The 17,396-nt window shown below is 46.1% G+C and overlaps 1 protein-coding gene across 2 annotated transcripts in view; it reads right to left on the reverse strand.

Annotated features, from left to right (window-relative positions):
- Positions 1–773: 773 nt before the first annotated feature.
- The window catches only part of PPP2R3A (protein phosphatase 2 regulatory subunit B''alpha), a 62,041-nt gene continuing 45,418 nt past the window's right edge, over positions 774–17,396 (reverse strand). For both annotated transcript variants that reach the window (XM_075417674.1, XM_075417675.1), the window contains 7 exons: positions 17,058–17,214; positions 14,906–14,954; positions 14,230–14,319; positions 13,062–13,237; positions 12,407–12,525; positions 9,894–10,000; positions 774–5,465 (listed from right to left, as the gene is read on the reverse strand). In XM_075417674.1, the coding sequence (XP_075273789.1) occupies positions 5,369–5,465; positions 9,894–10,000; positions 12,407–12,525; positions 13,062–13,237; positions 14,230–14,319; positions 14,906–14,954; positions 17,058–17,214 (795 nt within the window). In that variant the 3' untranslated portion in view covers positions 774–5,368. The remainder of the gene's footprint in view (positions 5,466–9,893; positions 10,001–12,406; positions 12,526–13,061; positions 13,238–14,229; positions 14,320–14,905; positions 14,955–17,057; positions 17,215–17,396) is intronic.

Consider the following 17,396-nt stretch of genomic DNA (forward strand, 5'->3'; position numbering starts at 1 on the left):
AGAAGCACACGCCCCTCAGACATTTTTTATGTATTTAATGTTTATACAGATTATGTTTATAAATAAGCTTTTGATTGCTAACTAACCTGAAAAGCGGAACGACAAAAAGGAGCAGCTCTGTATGTTAGAATCACTCCAGGTATGCGGCACGGCTGATGAAATTCACTCCGAAAGGTATCTAATGCTGTTTAAAGTAGTGCTGATGACATCGCAGCCCCTCTTGTTTGTCTGGTCTTACCTATTTAATTTTAAAGTTGAAGTGCCCCTGCTATTTTGAAGACATCCAGAGGTCCCCACCACAAAGTGACTATGCTGTACGCAAACTGAGGCACGCGGGACAGTGCCGACCTGTCTGTCTTGCAGACGAAGTAACGCGATTGTGCAGTGACTCTGCTGCCACATCTGCATACAATGAAGTCAGAGAAGGCAGGACTTTTTCTTTCCTTCCCCCCCTTCCACTTGCAAAAGATCCAGGAGATGTATTTTTTTTTTTTTCAGGGGAGGTTAAAATGAGGGAGCTTGGCATTGTGGTAAGTTGGCACCAGACAGATGGTGCTCTGTGTTGAGGATGTGAGAAAGGTAACTGGTAGGATTTCTTCTCTTCCCCGGTGTTTTTGAGAAGTCCTGGGATTTTGGCTTTGGCAGGCCTGTGGGCCGGTAACTGGATGGTGTGAGCTCAGCAGCAGCAGAGAAGGCAGCAGCTGGAGATGAACAGTAACGTTCTGCCCCACCGCTACAAGACAGCTTTTACTTTTTAAATTCAAAAGTCCTTTATTTGCCAAAAAAAGGAGAAAATACAAAGTAAAAATACAAAGATAAAACCATGCCAGCACAAAATGTCTCCAAACTACTTTTACAAAGTATGAGAACCTTTATCATTAAATATTCAGTTTCTAAAACCATCACCTGGTGATGCAGAGAAGAAAAGATGGGAACAGAGGGGTAAGCACTGTTGGCGGGTTTCTCTTACAGTAGCTCGTGCTCTTTATTGAGGTGCAGTTTTGATTGCATAGACCTAAGATGCTGTGATGTAGAAATGCCGTACTCCAAAAGCACATACCATGAAAATGGCACTTCGGTGACCTCTGGTTTGGTTTGATTTTGTTTCAGAAGCTAAGCACAGTACCTTGGTTAAGGTATCTTGAGTCAGCTTGCTTAACTCCTCCGTTCAGGAGAGCAGGAAGGCTTTCCACAGCGTCTTCTGTGAGCCCAAGACTGATGGATTTTGCCGTCTGCGCCTGTTTTGCCACACAGCCGCACGGTGGCTGAGCTGGGGCAGCGATGGAAACCGTAATGTAGCAATTGCTACTGGGATTTTAGAAGAAGAAGGAAAAGCATCAAGCTAGTACCCCTCCAGCAGTAATTGCATGTGGTTGTATCGAGCCGTATCTCCCATCTTAGTACTGCAGAGAGAGAATATTTGTGAATACAAGAATAAAAAGCGAGGCGTTTGTAAGGGCACAGGACTTAATTTTGCTAGACAAAAGCAGACTAGAGAACAAATAAGCACAAATGTAATTTCTTTTTAACATGCAAAACTGAATTTCACTCACTTTTCTGACTACTCGTAAGGAAAAAGGAATCCAGCTCATAACAGACTTCAGCTGGAGCTGGATTTACAGTGCAGAACGCATGATCTGTCTCGAAAGGTATGCAACAGCGAAAGTGGCACCGACAGTTGGAGACGGGAGGCAGCGTCAGAGCGGAGGGGACTCCTACGAGTTTTCTGTGCGGTGATTCCCGGGTTGCTTCATTCTCGGGAGCCTGCTGCCCTCTGAAGCTGGCACGTGTTGCAGCTCAGCAGGTTCTGGCATCTGCATTCACGAACGTCCCTGTCATCTTATGTTTTGACTATCCCAGAAAGAAAAGCGGAGAAGTAGGACAGGAGGTCCCAAATTTATCTTGTTCATGTACTGTAGATTTGGAAACCTTCCATCCAGAGAAGCTGTGGACAGGGCTAAGTCAGAAATGAGGTGTAGAAGACCCCCTTCACTAATTAATCTGTGGCTGCTGAATTATGGTTATTTTCAAGTGTATTCATAAGAGAGAAGATTTCTGCTCTGGAGTAAAAAATACAAATTACTGCAAGTTTTGCACTGGTATCATTCTAGCAGTGGCTTCTGTAGCTTGTCCTTATAGCCCCATACAAGGCAAAACATTTGCTGTAAGTTGGTTTTGTTTTCTTCTTTGATTAGCTTGTTGTGTTGACCTACTAGAAAAAATGAATTGGGTCTGGAATTGCTCTACCTCGTCATAGCAGCAGCGAGCCTCTGTTTGTAGAAGAGTTGGGCCTTGGGTTTGGGGGCCAAAGTGCTCAGCAGAGCAGCTATGAGCGTCTGTCTCATTCATTGAAGCCAAACCTTGAAAAGGTAACAACTGGCCCTTTTTACCTTTTTCTTCAAAACAAGGCACCGGTTCAGGCAGACTGGTGTGGTGAGGTGCAAATCTGAACTGATATGATCGGTTGAGTGAAAGCCCCTCTGCAAAAGACATAGGAGGAAAAAGATGAAAGATCCTGCAGTGGTGGGTGAATGGAGAGAGCAGGAACAGCAGAAACGGGCTCAAGGTATGACCTAGCAAGAACAGAAATGCCAAACCCACAGAGCAATGCCCGAGGCGCTGCTGGAGTGCCAGCTCTTCACAGTCCGTGTGGGACCAACACACAGCTGGTGCATGAGAACAGGGCATCACCTGCTCACCAGGCGAGTCCACGAGTCCTTCACCGAACTCCATCCTTGTGTGAAAACAAAATTGTGCATTCCTGGGAATATGCACCCTTCCTGGAAACGGATGTTGCTCTGAACTGCCATAGGGAGGAGGAGGAAATGGAACATGCAGAGAGGTTCTACAATCACTGTCTATGGAGATACTTTTCAAAACTCAGCTGGATGAGCTCCTGAGAAACCTGCTCTAACTTTGAAGTGGCAGGGCTATCGCAGGTTAAAAAAGAGACAATCACTAAGTTATTCTGGAATGAGACTTTACATATTTGGCAAAATGGACATTGAGTACTGCTGCTTATGGAGCTAAAGGCTCGCAGTGCTGAAGTAACGTGAAGGTTCAGTTTCAGCCTAGAATGGGATCAGCTACTTCTTGTTCCGTTGAGGAATCTTTGTCTTTGGAGAGATGTAAAATTTTATCAAACTAAAAGACCACTCTGGACCTAGATAGTGAAGAGGTGAACTGTTCTGCCTAGGTTCTTTCAGGTAAGAAGTGGATGGAGCTGGTAACAGTTAGTGGCTGTGTGACTTCCATCCTATGTTCATTCCTGCAAGCATTTCCTAGTTTCTTCTGCATTTGGGCCTTTGTGGAATCATCCCCAGTAAAGCTTGTCCCTGCAAGGTTATAGCGATGATGGAGATGCGATTCAAACACCCTGGTGGCGAACAGAGCCGCTCTCAGCTGCTTGTTGCATTCAAAGAGGCTTATCCCGCTTTGGTTAGTGCTCCCTGCTTAGATCTTTTACCATGGAATGGAAGTTACCTTGCAGTGCCTCTGCTAAGAACCTGAGCATCCAGAAGTTTCCCGAATACCAAATCCAGGATCCTGGGGTGCATATATGCATCTGGGTAAAACAGCAGCTTTGTCCAAGAAAAAGATCTCCAAGCCCAGTACAACTGGAAGCTTCCTCTCGTTCAGGTTTCGATCCCAAGGGGAGAGTTACTAACCTCAGCAAGGCAGCAGTATATCCCACCCGGGCATTGGGAGGCTGGCACGATGCGTCAGAGGCTCCTGGGAAAGCTGAAGCTGCATTGTAGTCACCAGCCAATCACTTCTCTGGTTACTAACAGTAGCACTGAGAGGTATCATCTAGGGATTACTGTTCCATCATGCCAGCATCTGTATGTACAAATACACCAGTGTGCACGTCTGTATACAAGTTCTCTGTTCGCTGGGTGGGTTCTGCCTTTAGTGCAGGTGAGGAGGGGCCCGCTTGGAGATCTGATCCCGGCACTGGCAGTTGTCTCTTGGGTATTCCAGCAGAGATGCACACAGGGATGTCCTGAGGAGGCATGGTATATACACACCGAGAGGCAAGAGGAAATACAGTGTATACATGCCAACCAAGCATCACATATTTGGGCACAATTACAATAGCTGAAATGAAATACGACAGCTGAAACCTCTCCCAAGCTGGAGAAGGTAAGTACCAGATCTATTTGTGTACCTACAATGGCTAAAATCCTGTACTGGTAAGAATATGTTGTATTCACCTCTGTGCTGGATCGCAGAAAACTACTAGACAAGGAGGAGTAGCTCTAGCAGCAGAGCACCTGCTATTACCAGAGATACCAGCTGCAAGTCTATGGGGAAAGTCAGTTTAATTTTGCACTTATAAAAAGAATCAGTTACAGCGTTTCGTCTCTGAGACTGGGGCCTACTTCATGGGTGGAAAATAAATTTTTTGCAATATTACAGACTATTTCCTTTCCCAGTTAAAGGATGCCTCTGGTAACAAAAATTTAGCACACATGGTTAGGGTTGGGTTTTTTCTTCCATGACCTCAGGTTAGTCTCCCGGAGAAGGCTGCAGGTTAGCAATACGAGAGAGGGGAGGAGCACAGGGAATGGACAGAACTGGTGCACACAAGACACAGCAGTTTCAAAACACCAGCCAAACAGCATATGTCTTTTTTTGTAAATATGCTAGAAAACACTTTTGCAGAGATGAAACACTAGCCCTAGGAAGATCTTCGGCACAGGAGTATACGTAGAAATGTTAACTATATCTCCAATTCTTAGAGAAACGTTACATCATGCAGTGCTTTAACTGTCCACAAATTCATACAAGTAAAATGTGTCCAGTATCAACTGTAAGAGGTTGTGGTTTAAAGCGCAAAAGGGGACTTGCCTCTCCCCACGCACAGGCGTGTTGCCTTGGCTTCCAGGACACTAAGGCAAAAAGGAGAACTTCACTGTGTCTTGCGTTTTAAAAGCTTTCTAGATATACATTTAAATACAGTTCATTTGGCAGCTCTTTTGTCACTCCTGGGGTAACGTCGAGGGGTCAGAATGGCGCAGGGCTGAACTGACTGAGAAACGACCACTGTAGATGTTGCAGGCAGTTGTTGCAGTTAATCATTAGATGCTGGCATTTATTGCACATCTGGGGACATAACAGAATTTATATATAAATGAAACAAGGTGCAATCACCATTTTTAATGAGCGTGCATGATAACACATTGTAAAAAGCCTTTTTATAGAAATTACCTTATTGCAATTAAACAGGAAGAGAAAAAGGGTTCTCAAGTTACAGTGTACAAAATAAAGCACATTGCTCCAATGACGGATTTAAGAAAAATCCCTAAGTGTCTCGGGACTGAATGCTATCCAGTTTGAAAGATATTGATTAGATGTCTTCCATTCTCTATGCTGAGAGATCTGAGATAACTAGTTTGTCTGACTTGTCTCCAGTTTCAGGGGGAGATAAGACTTCATCTGTGTCATAGTCTTCTTCAAATGATCTGCAAAGATAAAAGGTATGTCTTTACAAGCCATGTTTTGGTGAGAGCATTTTCAGGTAAGTTATTTCAGCGGCTACTAAAGCAGCTGGCTAAAACACAGTAGCATGCAAGATGTTAACCTCGAAGAGGGTATTTATAAGGCACTGAAAACAGTGCTGTAGTGATCAGTATTCTGACAGCTGACATGACTCTGCTCCCATCCATCCTCATTTGTAAGTTCCGAAAGAACTTTTCACTGGTGTTCAGCATTATAACCTTTGAATGCGGCTTCAGTAACAATTGTCATTAGCTTACAGTAGCCTTAATAGTTCACTGTAGAAATAAAGCCGCCCCGCCACACATCCAGGCCCTAGAGGAGACTTGGCTTGCTCAGAAACACCTGGTTTCCAAAGCATCTTCTGGCTTAGGGTATGTTTTGACATCCACAGAAGAACAACTGTGGTCATGCTGTCATGCTCCTCTCTCACTTGGTTTGAAGTTTCATGTCCAGGTCTTGGCATTTATGGCCCCGGGAGTTTTGGATGTGAATTCTCAGCTCCACCCAGTTGCACTATTCGGGCTGGCTGGGTTCTGTGCTCTACAGCAGAGGGTATCGCTTTGGGGCTTTTATCCCATTCCTGTTCCTGAGAAATTATGTTTTTAAGATGTTTTCCCTCCGGTCCCAGCACACTACAGGTTAGTTTCTCAGGGCTCCCCAGAAATTCAAATTCTTCCTTTTGTTCTGAAGGCAATGCTGCTTATGAAGGAAATGTCACAGCGGGTGTTCCAACGGCAAGCACCGGAATAGCTTTAGTTTTGTTCACTGGTAAACTGTGCTGCAAAAAGGTTAACTCCTTTGAGACCCCAGCACGGATGGTGCCAAGGAAGAATTGTCTACCACTTCTTGTGCTGTCTTTCCTTTCACTAAGCCATGTGCAGGCACAGCAAATCCTTGGGAGCCTGTCAGTACGTACATCCTGCTGTGGGGAGGATTCTGTGCTGTAGCCTGGTGGTCCCTATGTGAAGAAGAGAAAAACAGCATAGAGATCTTCCCGGACAACATTTTCATTTCTTCCATAAAGGAAAGCACCTGCTTAGTAATTCTGCCACCTTCTGGATCCTTGCATAGGTGGGAGAAGGGAAGCAGCGGTCTGGATCCTACACCAATAACTGTGCTGATCAAGCATGCAAGGATACCCAGAAGTACGCAACATGCACTCTTTTTGCTTAAGCGGTACCTGTGGGGAGTCTGCATGGCCCTGCCTCCCTGCATTCCCCGCCTGGGAACGCACTGTGCGTGTCTGCACGTGCCTCAGTTTCTCTAATGGCTCCTTCGTTTCAGATGATGCAGCTGAAGAAAACTTTTTATTTCCATTTGAATGCTGTTCCTAGGAAATGTTCCTTCTGTGTTCCCTTTTCCTTCAATTTTACCAGCTTCTGTTAGCTTTCTTCCTTTTTCCCCTACACGCGGAATGAGACCTCTTTCCTGTATTGTTTGTCTTGCACATTCACCAGCACTTGGAGCTCCATTATGATTTTTTTTTTCTGGCACCTTTTGCTTCTGGACTAACCCTTCTCATGTCTGCTTCAAAAGGGGCTTCCCATTGCCCTCTCCCATGGGAGTTACTTTTCCACTTCACTCTTCTCTGCTCCTTAAGGCTCAACAGTGCCTGCCTTTCCCATCTTGGAAAAAGCGCTTTCCACCTTTATGGCTGGAAGCATCCAAGGGACAGCTTTTCCACAAGATTAGCACTAAAGATAATCAACTTCCAGGCCAGTTTCAAACCTTCAAGTTCCCATAAATACACATATGGGCTCATGTAGATTAAACACCCATTCCTCAAGACTCAACCATGGCAACTCTACCTTGTTCGGAGAAAGCAAATTACTCCAGGAAATTTTTTGTCCGGCCTTCTGGCAAACACACACATTTTGTCACTGGGTGGTTCAGCGATGCCCTGCTTCCCCCTTTCCTTTCCTTATGCTGCTGGGTACATGAAAGTGAGCACCTGGGCCATCAGCCAACTTGAGGGAGACAAGAAAAGCGGTCTAAGCTGCCTAAATCGACATCATCCGATCCTGTGTGTTTGTCCCACCTGTCTGCCTCTGGGCAGGATTGCTCTGCATTGTGCCCTCGCTCCTTGCTGCTCAGGTGAAGGGGAACCTCTCCTATCAGCAGCTGATAAAAGATGGCCTCTTCCTCCTTATTTCCCTTCCTATGGACAAAGATCTCCTTCCGTGAATGCAGTTCTGTCTTCCACGTACATCAGCTGGCTGAAACTTGGTTTCTGGAACAGTGAACAAAGCGATGCCCACTTCCGCCAGGCAGACAAGAGCCTGGACTGCAGGACAGGATTTCTGCAAAAACAATGCTTGTATCTGCTTTAAGAGCTTGTGTTGGTCAGATTCAACTGTTGGTTCTGCCTTCAGACAACAACGTGTGTACACATTCACCAGGGAACCAACTCTCTTCACTGCATCTCATACACAGATGTACGAAGCAGCGAGAAGTGTTCCGATCAGCTTCAGCTTCTAGTGAAACATGATGCTTCATTGCTGTCTTGAGCAAGATGACACCTTTCTCTTATTGTTGGCGACTGTAGCTCTTAATAGTGAGTCACAGCATCGTTGAAGTCACTCTGAGTATCCACTGTGCCTTGAAGCGATTCCCCTTCCAGGAGCAGTGCTCTCTCATGGGCAAGCCTGCAGACAGCCAGACAGACACTGACTGGTTTCGTAAACCTTCCCCTCAGAGAAGCTATGGACAGGGCTAAGTCACAAATGTGCCACGCACTTACTAATTCATCTGTGAGTGCTGAATGATGGTTATGTTCAAATGTATCAATAAGACAAATACCAGATTTCAGATTCTGCCAGCTAACTTCGTCAAAAATCTTCCGGTCTCTCACAGAGCTCATAAGCTGTCTTGGTTTTGTCCCTGATCCCTGCTTCTCTCATCCTCAGAGGACAGCAGAAATAATGTATGTGCAAAAACTCAATGCCTGTTTCTGGCAAATTTGTCTGGGCATCCAGCTCTTTGTTTTTCTTTTTTCCTTCCTTTTTTTCTGCGTGGTCTGTTGCTACGCTCCACAAATGAGATCTAATCCTGCTGCCATGACTACAGAGCTTTTCAGGGGCTCTTAAAAGCAAGCAGCAAGATTGCTGACATGCTCTTTACAGGAAGACACAGAGCTGTTTCAGATAGACTTTAAAAGTCTGACATCACCTGCCACTTTTCCTCTGGTTTTGGTGAGTTTGGGGATTCATGGTCCTGCAAAGCCTTTATGGCAGATTCCCATTTCTTTTCTGTGCTGAGGACACAGGTGTTGCAAAGCAGCTGCAGGGAATACAGCAATTTTATCTTCCATCCTGCGTTACCTCATCTTCCATTGTGAACGCCACAAAAAGGCAAGGCAGCTCAAAGGAGATGAGGGAGCAGCCCAGAGCTGCTTGGATGCACATCACAGGGAAAGAGGAAACATAGCTCTCAATGGCTTTGCAAATCTCTGTGGCTAATTAGTAGGTGCTACTGTTATCCCAAGCAATTTCCAGTGTGGGAAGTTTTGAAAATTATGCAATCTTCTCCATACTCTTACTTTAATGGCTCTACAAATACTGTGCAAGAATGGATGAAATCCTGAATCATGCAAGATTAACACAGGGTAAGCACTCTTTGAATGTTTGTGACATTAACCTGGAGACTTCCAGAGAAGTGTTCTCAAGAAGATACTGACACAGACACAGATACCAACAAAGATAATTATGCTGAGTCTCCATTAGGAACCTCTGCAGGAAACCCTTGCACACAGCAAGGTTCTGGAGCACCTGCTCTGCATAAATTCATTGAGTCTAAGGATAGCTCTAGCGTCTGTCCATAATTTTATAGCAGGCTGCAAAAATGAGCGTATAGGTATTGCAGAAACCAACATTGTGTTAAAAAAAAAGGCTCAACAAACTTAGTAAATGAATGAGAACATTGAAACACAGCTTATGAAGAGCACAGACTAATAGGCATCAAGTTTGGCAGAAAGTAAAATTATTTGACTGAAGAAAGTCTCTGCTAGGTATAACAAATGTAACAGAGCTACAGCTTCTAAGCTATGATAGCGAGACGTGGTCAATACATGGCCAAGACTAGCAAAAGTCACTTGATCTCTTTTTTGTATGGTTGCCAAAGGGAAAAGGCTTTGTCCCTTTTCCCAGCTATCTTCATTACTGCCGTGTGTGTAGCTGATTCAAATGGCTGCCCACAAAGAAGCCCATTGTGACAGATCCACCAATACCGCCTTTTGGAGCAACTGTTTCGGGCTTCACATGCCCCAGTGTTGAGTCCAAACGATAAGTCCACTAATCCCCTGCCTCTGTGAAAAGTGGCGTCTGCGTGCTCCTACCAGACCCCAGCTGGAGCCGAACAGCGTGTCCCCAGGGCAGCGCAGTGCCTGTGCTTACCCTTCTTGCAAGTGGTCGTTCCCAGACTCCTCCGCCACAAGAATCTCGTACTCTTCAGCAGCGTATCTGTCCCAGTCGGAGGGTTCAGGGCCATCGTTTTCAACGTCCTACAGAGATCAGACAGTCAAGCACGCTATGGCCATACCTCTCTACAGCTGTTTACAGTAGGTCTAAACATGTGAAACAGCAATTCTAGGAATAGTAAGCAACTGTATAGAAACAGCTTGTCAGAAATTGCCTCAACTGAAAGATTCACAATTATCTTAAATTATTTTAACATCTGCACATAAATGACTGAAAAAATACATCCCTTCGTCTATAAAGCTCAGCATGTGACCTGGGCTGCCAACAAACTGGGCCTGCTTCATTTCCGAAATGCTGAACATTAACGACAGCACATTTTCTGTGCTCTAGCTCAGCAAGCCCTGCATCTGTGCACTTTGTAATTGGCTAAAGAACTTAGTGATTTAAAATCTTTTAATTAAACGTTAATTGTAACTGATCTTTTGAGGAACTCTTCACAGTTTGCTAAGTTTGGGCCAGTTTGAGAGAAGGTTACAGAGTAACATCCTTAGAAACATTTGGCCCTCTGCCATTTACTATAAGATGGGAAAAATAGGTTATCCCCCCTGGGCCCACATGACTGCTCTTACGACGATACGGTTTAAACAAACAAACAAAAAATAGGGTGGTTCTGGCTGGGGATATATTTAAGCCTTGAACCAGGGAACCACAAAGCTCTTCTTACAGGTTATGTGGGAACAGCGGGGAGGGAACCAGACTTGTTTTTGGCATCCCCTCCACTTTACTGTACTTTGACCAGATAAGAGGCTTCTGGGAGATAGTCTTCAAGCCGTAGTCGCATCTGGTTTCACTGGATATGCAAGGGCAGCCAGGAGGGAGGGACTTTACATCAACAGCTGACAAAATTCCAGTCTCTCAACATCCCACAGTTAGTGGTGAGCAACAACTGCACAATACAAAAGCCACCATCTCCTCCTGTATTTTCTCTGCTTGGGAAGAGAGGATGATGAAAGACACCCTCAGCAAGTTTGACGATGACACCAAGCTGTGTGGTGTGGTTGACACGCTGGAGGGAAGGGATGCCATCCAGAGGAACCCTGACAGGCTGGAGAGGTGGGCCTGCATGAACCGCATGAAGTTCAACAAGGCCAAGTGCAAGGTCATGCATGTGGGTGGGGGCAATCCCAAACACAAGTACAGGCTGGGTGGAGAGTGACTCAAGAGCAGCCCTGAGGAGAAGGATTTGGGGGTACTGGTGGATGAGAAGCTCACCACGAGCCGGCAATGTGAGCTTGCAGCCCAGAAAGCCAACCGTATCCTGGGCTGCATCAAGAGAAGCGTGGCCAGCAGGTCGAGGGAGGTCCTTCTGCCCCTTCACTCTGCTCTCGTGAGACCCCACCTGGAGTACTGCATCCAGCTCTGGAGCCCCCAACAGAAGAAGGACATGGATGTGTTGGAGCGGGTCCAGAGGAGGGCCACGCAGATGATCAGAGGGCTGGAGTACCTCTCCTATGAGGACAGGCTGAGGGAATTGGGGCTGTTCAGCCTGGAGAAGAGAAGGCTGCGGGATGACCTTATAGCAGCCTTCCAGTACCTGAAGAGGGCCTACAGGAAGGATGAAGAGGGGCTTTTCACAAGGGTGTGTAGTGATAGGACAAGGGGGAATGGCTCTAAACTAAAAGAGGGCAGATTTAGATTAGATATTAGGAAGAAATTCTTCGCCATGAGGGTGGTGAGGCACTGGCACAGGTTGCCCAGAGAAGCTGTGGCTGCCCCCTCCCTGGCAGTGTTCAAGGCCAGGCTGGATGGAGCTCTGAGCAACCTGGTCTAGTGGAAGATGTCCCTGCTCATGACAGGGGGGTTGGAACCAGATGATCTTTAAGGTCCCTTCCAACCTAAACCATTCTATGATTCTATGACAGCGCAGCCAGGCTGACAACCAGGTACAATCTGCAACATCCAAACCTTCCATCTAGTCTGCCACATGCGTGGCCTGCTCACAGAGCTGGCATCTCATCTGCCTCAGCCCCTGTGTTCTCTCTGGTTCTCTTCAGGCAATGGGAAAATTGCTAGTGCTGTTCTAAGCATCAGACTCCAGCCCGGGTGTTTAGTGAATCTTCACATGTAGCCTACTTATTTATGACTGCAGCTCTGTAGGGGATGGGAAGAGACAAACGAGATCTCTAGTTCTGAATCTCACAGTTCCTTTCTAAACCGAGCAAACCCAGGAGGGCTCTAGTCCCAGCCTCTGCTCACATCAGGGTTTGCTACGAGGTCAGATCAGGGGGCTCAAGGCTTTGTCCAGTCGCATCTTGAAAAACTCCAAGAATAGAAGCTGCACACCCTCTCCGGGCAGCCTGTTCCAGTGTTTGACTGGCTTACTTGTGAAAAAAAGTTTTATTATATTCAGCTGGATTTTCCCTACACCCAGTAGCCTTCCAAAGATGAGTTTGAGAAGGCCTATATTTAGAAATAAAGATGATTCATACCTTTTGCACTGCAAAAGGATCCCTCTGTTCGTTGTCCAGATATTTCTCTAAATTGAAGAAGGTGTTGTAGAATACATGAGCCATTCTGCACCTCTTCAGGTCTCGCAGTGTTACTCTTCCTACAGAAAAAACCCCACATTATTGTGCTACTCAGTTCTTAGTGAGAGACTGGACCTGTTCCTCGTCAGTCTTATCGAAGTTTTAATTATAACACCAGTGTGCTACAATATTACAAAATTTCTTCCAACGTCAGTCAAGGATTTTAACATTATTCAATAAATGAGTATATTTATTGAGCTTAAATCTCACATACATATGGAGGTCTTTCACATTCATGTGAATTTGAAAGAATGTGAATGGGGATGGTCCACTTTCATAATCTAAACTGTCAGCACATCCCACAGCTGGAATATACAAGACTTGTTGCTCCAGTTCCAGCAACTTAATTCACAAGGTCTCTTGTTACAGTATTTCAAACCTCCTGATGCACAACATAATGGCACAATAGCCACTGTTCAGACTTTGACCTAGTGCAGTAAATCAGGCCTGTGATCCTAACACAAGGCTCTAGCTATAGATGGGTTTCACAGTGACATTACTTTCTCAATCTACCATGGATCAAAGAGGATGGAAATGCCCATTAAACAGGACTTACCTTCCCTCTCTGGCTTAACGAGATCAAGCATCTGACACAGCAAATCATGAAATGGCAGTGGTTCTATGCCCATCACTTCCATCCGTTCACATTGCTCCTCATAAAAGTACTCCAGTTCATACATGGAGAGCACTCCATCCCCATCCAGGTCCATGCACCGAAACCAGTACTCAATGCTAGGAAGAAGAAACAGGACTAGTGAAAGCACAGCACTGCACTAGGAAATCCATACAGCAGAGACTGCAGCAATGCACTTTCCCCTTCCCCCATCCTCTAATGCTCTTCTGTCCAAAGGCTGGCATAAAACCAGGGATGAAAATACCCTTTGGGAAGTAGCAGGGCACAGGCCAACACTCCTGTTAGTCTCCTAGCTGGCTTGTGAGCACAGCCATGCTCGTGACCCATTTCACCTGGTAGCTGTAGCAAGTGTCCACTGTGCTGCAGCTCAGCTGTCTCAAATAGGTTACGGTGTCCCTATCTGATTCAGCAGCAAAAGTTGGCCAAATACAACTAGCTCTGAACGCAGGACACTGGCCATCCCTGAGTGGCCCGGTGAGTGACGAGGCAGGTGTGGTATGCACTTGTCTCCTCTACTCCTTTGTACAGACGGCAATGCTTTCGGGCCGTTGCACTCCATGCCCTCCTTTCACCTCTGGATAGTCCAACCCTGCATTTATGAATTCTCCTTCTCATTTTTATTCATAAGATTCCTTGTCCCAATAATCGCATGCAGATCTAGTTCAGCTCTGTGCAATAGTGTCCCACTGGCTGTATAAACCAGGCACACGGGCAGCTTTTACAAAGCGACACAGTGAAGTGGCCCTACAAGCCCTTCTTACGCACGTCCTACATGCATGAAGGGAACATGCCTACCTGCTGCAAACATCTCACCGGTTTATCCCCAGAGCCAGTGCTTCACGGCATGGGGTAACCAAAGGTATTGATGACTACCACGGCAATTAACATTACAAAAAAACTCTGCTTCTACACAATTTCTCCTCAAGAAAGGCAAATGATTTGACCAAACATTGACAGTAAGTTACTTTCTTCCTAATAATCACTGGAACCCAAGCTGCCGTCTCCTGTAGAAAGCGGCAGGTCACTGAAGTTTCTATAATCTTATCTGCTCATCTCAATACTTCTACTAAGACACAGAAATCAGTCAGACCTTGTAGCACTCCTTTTGTCTTCCTCTGAAATTAGGAGCCACACGAAATCAGCGTAACTCATGCGGCCTTCCTTTTGAACTTCATTGCCTCTGCAAGACACAAAAGAGACAAAAAAAAACCAAACAACAAATCACCAGGCTCCTAAATACTCAGAATGTTATCAAACGTATTTTTCAAAAGCCCCAGATCATTGGTGAGAGAAAACAGGGCATCGTCACTCATTCAGCCTGCACTCCCCACACTCCCCAGCACCAGCCCTCATGTGCTTCCCCACAGGGACAGCATTCTCTGCCTTGCTGTCACTGCAGAGCTGAGGCTCCTCCACCACATCCCCTCCCACAACAAGTGCTGGGCTGTTCTATTTTTCAGAGACTTTAAAGCACTGCTTTCTAGCTATCCCTGTGCCACTGTCGGGCACAAACACACAGTGCTTGCATGTCCCCTCTGGCTATGCCCAGCTTGTTCTACAATGAGGTCTATAGCTGGTCATCCTATGGTGTTTTTGGTTTTCTTAAGATACCTAGAAGTCTTACTCCACTTTCAGGCAGCTCCAGATGGAGCACCATGTTTGAAACCATTCCGATCAGGGGGGGGTTTTAAGAGTATCTTGCATTTCTAATCAGCCTGACAGAAATTCCCTTCCCTTCTATCCCCAACCAGTATGCTACTCCTCACCTCACCACGGCGCCGCTGAATATTCGCTCAATAATCCTGTTTGATAAAGCTGGAAACGAAGAAAACACAGAGAAAATGAAGCTACAGGCCACAGGAATAACTACCATCAGTTGTTTAAGCTGAATCCACACCAAGCCATTTCCCATTACTAAAAGAACGCTCTATCTACACTGCCTAACTACTTTACTGATCTCTGTTTAGCAGCATTTTGTAAAAAACAAAGATAATTCTTCCAGTGTGTCTGCCTTTGTATCTTCCTAAACACCATATTTCCCCACAAACACGGCAACTGTGTGTTATATGGTTTCTTGGACATGGGCAGCGTTAGTTCTACTTTGCTGCTGTAGGATTTGACACACAGGCAAATCCTGCTGATAGAAGGAGACTATTTCAGTGTGTATTGCAAAAGAAGTTTCAGTTATCAAGCAAAAATCCCACACCAAATCCCCACAAAACACTTCTTAGCAGAGCATTAGCTGTGGCAATCCTACTGCAGGGAAGGACAATTTAAAACAAGCATTGTTTTAGGTGAGCGGGAGGGCTTTGGCAGCCAGGAAATGTGTGGGATAGATTGTTATAGCAGAGGCACTCCAGCCAAGCAGCAAGTACCAGTCTTGGGTTGGATCTGCACGCTGACCTCACCCTCCCAGTCACACTGCTGCTGACACACTCCCTTCAGACCCCACCTTAGCTCCTCCTGCATGTTCTCTACCACTTCTGTAGTCCTGGCACGCTCCCAGCACACCAGCCAGGCAGACCCGACCTGCGCCACCCCTCAGATCCCGCTGGCACAGCGCTGACGGGCTGCTGCACCGCCGCACTGACGGCTTCTCCCCTTCACCCTGCCCACAGCACCCGTTCCATCTTTAGCTCCCTGGCACCCAGTGCTCTAAAGCCTCCTGTGCAAGAAATACGCCATCCTCGCATTCCCAGCAGGGACCAAGTCTCCCGTATTACCTATCTGAAGTTGGGCACCCCTCATCCTCACCCCATGCAGCCCTCGCACCAACTCTCCTGACCCCTGTGACTGCCACACTCACGAAGAATCCCCACGGCTTTCCCTGCTCTCAGGACTTGTGGCCCACCGCACCACTCTGACCCGCACACACACCTACAGCATTGTCATTCTCACACTCCTTTCCTTCTTTCTTACTTCAGCCCACTAAGATCTTGGCTCCTACAAAATGTTGTCCCCACCTCCAGAGTTCCAGCAATGCCTGACAACTCATCACACCTCCAGATCCCTGTAGCCCTAAGCACTACAGCACCTTACCACACACTTCACCTTTCCTACCGCCTCCAGTCACACGTTGTGTCCAAACATCCCGTTCCCCCAAATCTGATTCTCTGTCCCAGGCCTACTTTCCCAAAAACTGCAGCAACCATAGGGAAGAGTCCAAGAAGGCTTTGTCTTCAGGATTGCACACACTGGTCAATAACTTAGCTTTTGTCCAGGACATCACGAGTCCCAACAGGTAAGCACACCGGCATATCATGCTCTCAGAACACGGACAATCCTAAGAACAACTGACCTGAGTACCTCCATCTAGCACAAGCATACAGAACAAGTGCCTTTGGATTTTTTAGCCCTCTGTGGATTTGTATTCCATTAACTTATCCATAGACCCTGAACCTTTAAAAACTCACAGCATCTGCTCAACTTGTGGAAAGGAGTTCCACACCCAACTCAAGAGACATTCTCCAGAGTGCATCTGCAAACTGAAATCCACCAAGCTTCACCGGACTCCAGAATTTCTCTCATGTGTAATGAGACTGCACTTCAGCAATCTTTGACGTTCACATGGGCTTGTCCTTCTTGTCCCTACTTCCCAGCTCCTGCAAAACCCTTAGCACATAATAAAAAGCAAGTTCCAGGACATTATTTCAGCTTGTCCTTCTGACAGTGACCCACACATGAACAGAAGCTCCCTCTCTAGCTACTCATGCAGAAAATAGTGTGTACTGCATTTCTCCATGTCTAAGCCCCTACAACCGGCTCTGTAAATCAGCATTTGTGTAAGAGATGGATGGCTCCAGTTAAATTTTTTTGAAGCATCAAATTAACCAGATAAAAGCTAGGCTTTACTCTTTGGTGGGAACATTCTACTTTCAGCAATCCCCTTCGTCCCACCACAGCTTGCAGGCAGCATACCTTGATCACTGTACCTAGCCAGATCCTTCTGGCTGATGTAAAGATCATGGTCAGTGTCCAGCTCCCAGAATTTACAGTATATAACATAGAAGTGCTCGTAGGAGAAATAATCTGTGATCTGATTTATGTCATCCTCTTCTTCCAAAAGAGCAAGAGTCTGAAAGAGTACAAATAAAGTGGGAAGTTACACCTAGACGAAGAGGCAGTTCAGCAGCTGCAGTCCTCCAGCCTCCGTGGAAGTTGGGTGAACACAGCTCTGAGAGCTAATCCAAACTGCAGCCTTTCTCCCCTGCAGGAGATGTTGTTGCTGCATTCCTTAGCATGCACTTACAGAGCATT

Source organism: Opisthocomus hoazin, chromosome 4 (genome assembly GCF_030867145.1).
Source record: "Opisthocomus hoazin isolate bOpiHoa1 chromosome 4, bOpiHoa1.hap1, whole genome shotgun sequence".
NCBI lineage: Eukaryota > Metazoa > Chordata > Aves > Opisthocomiformes > Opisthocomidae > Opisthocomus > Opisthocomus hoazin.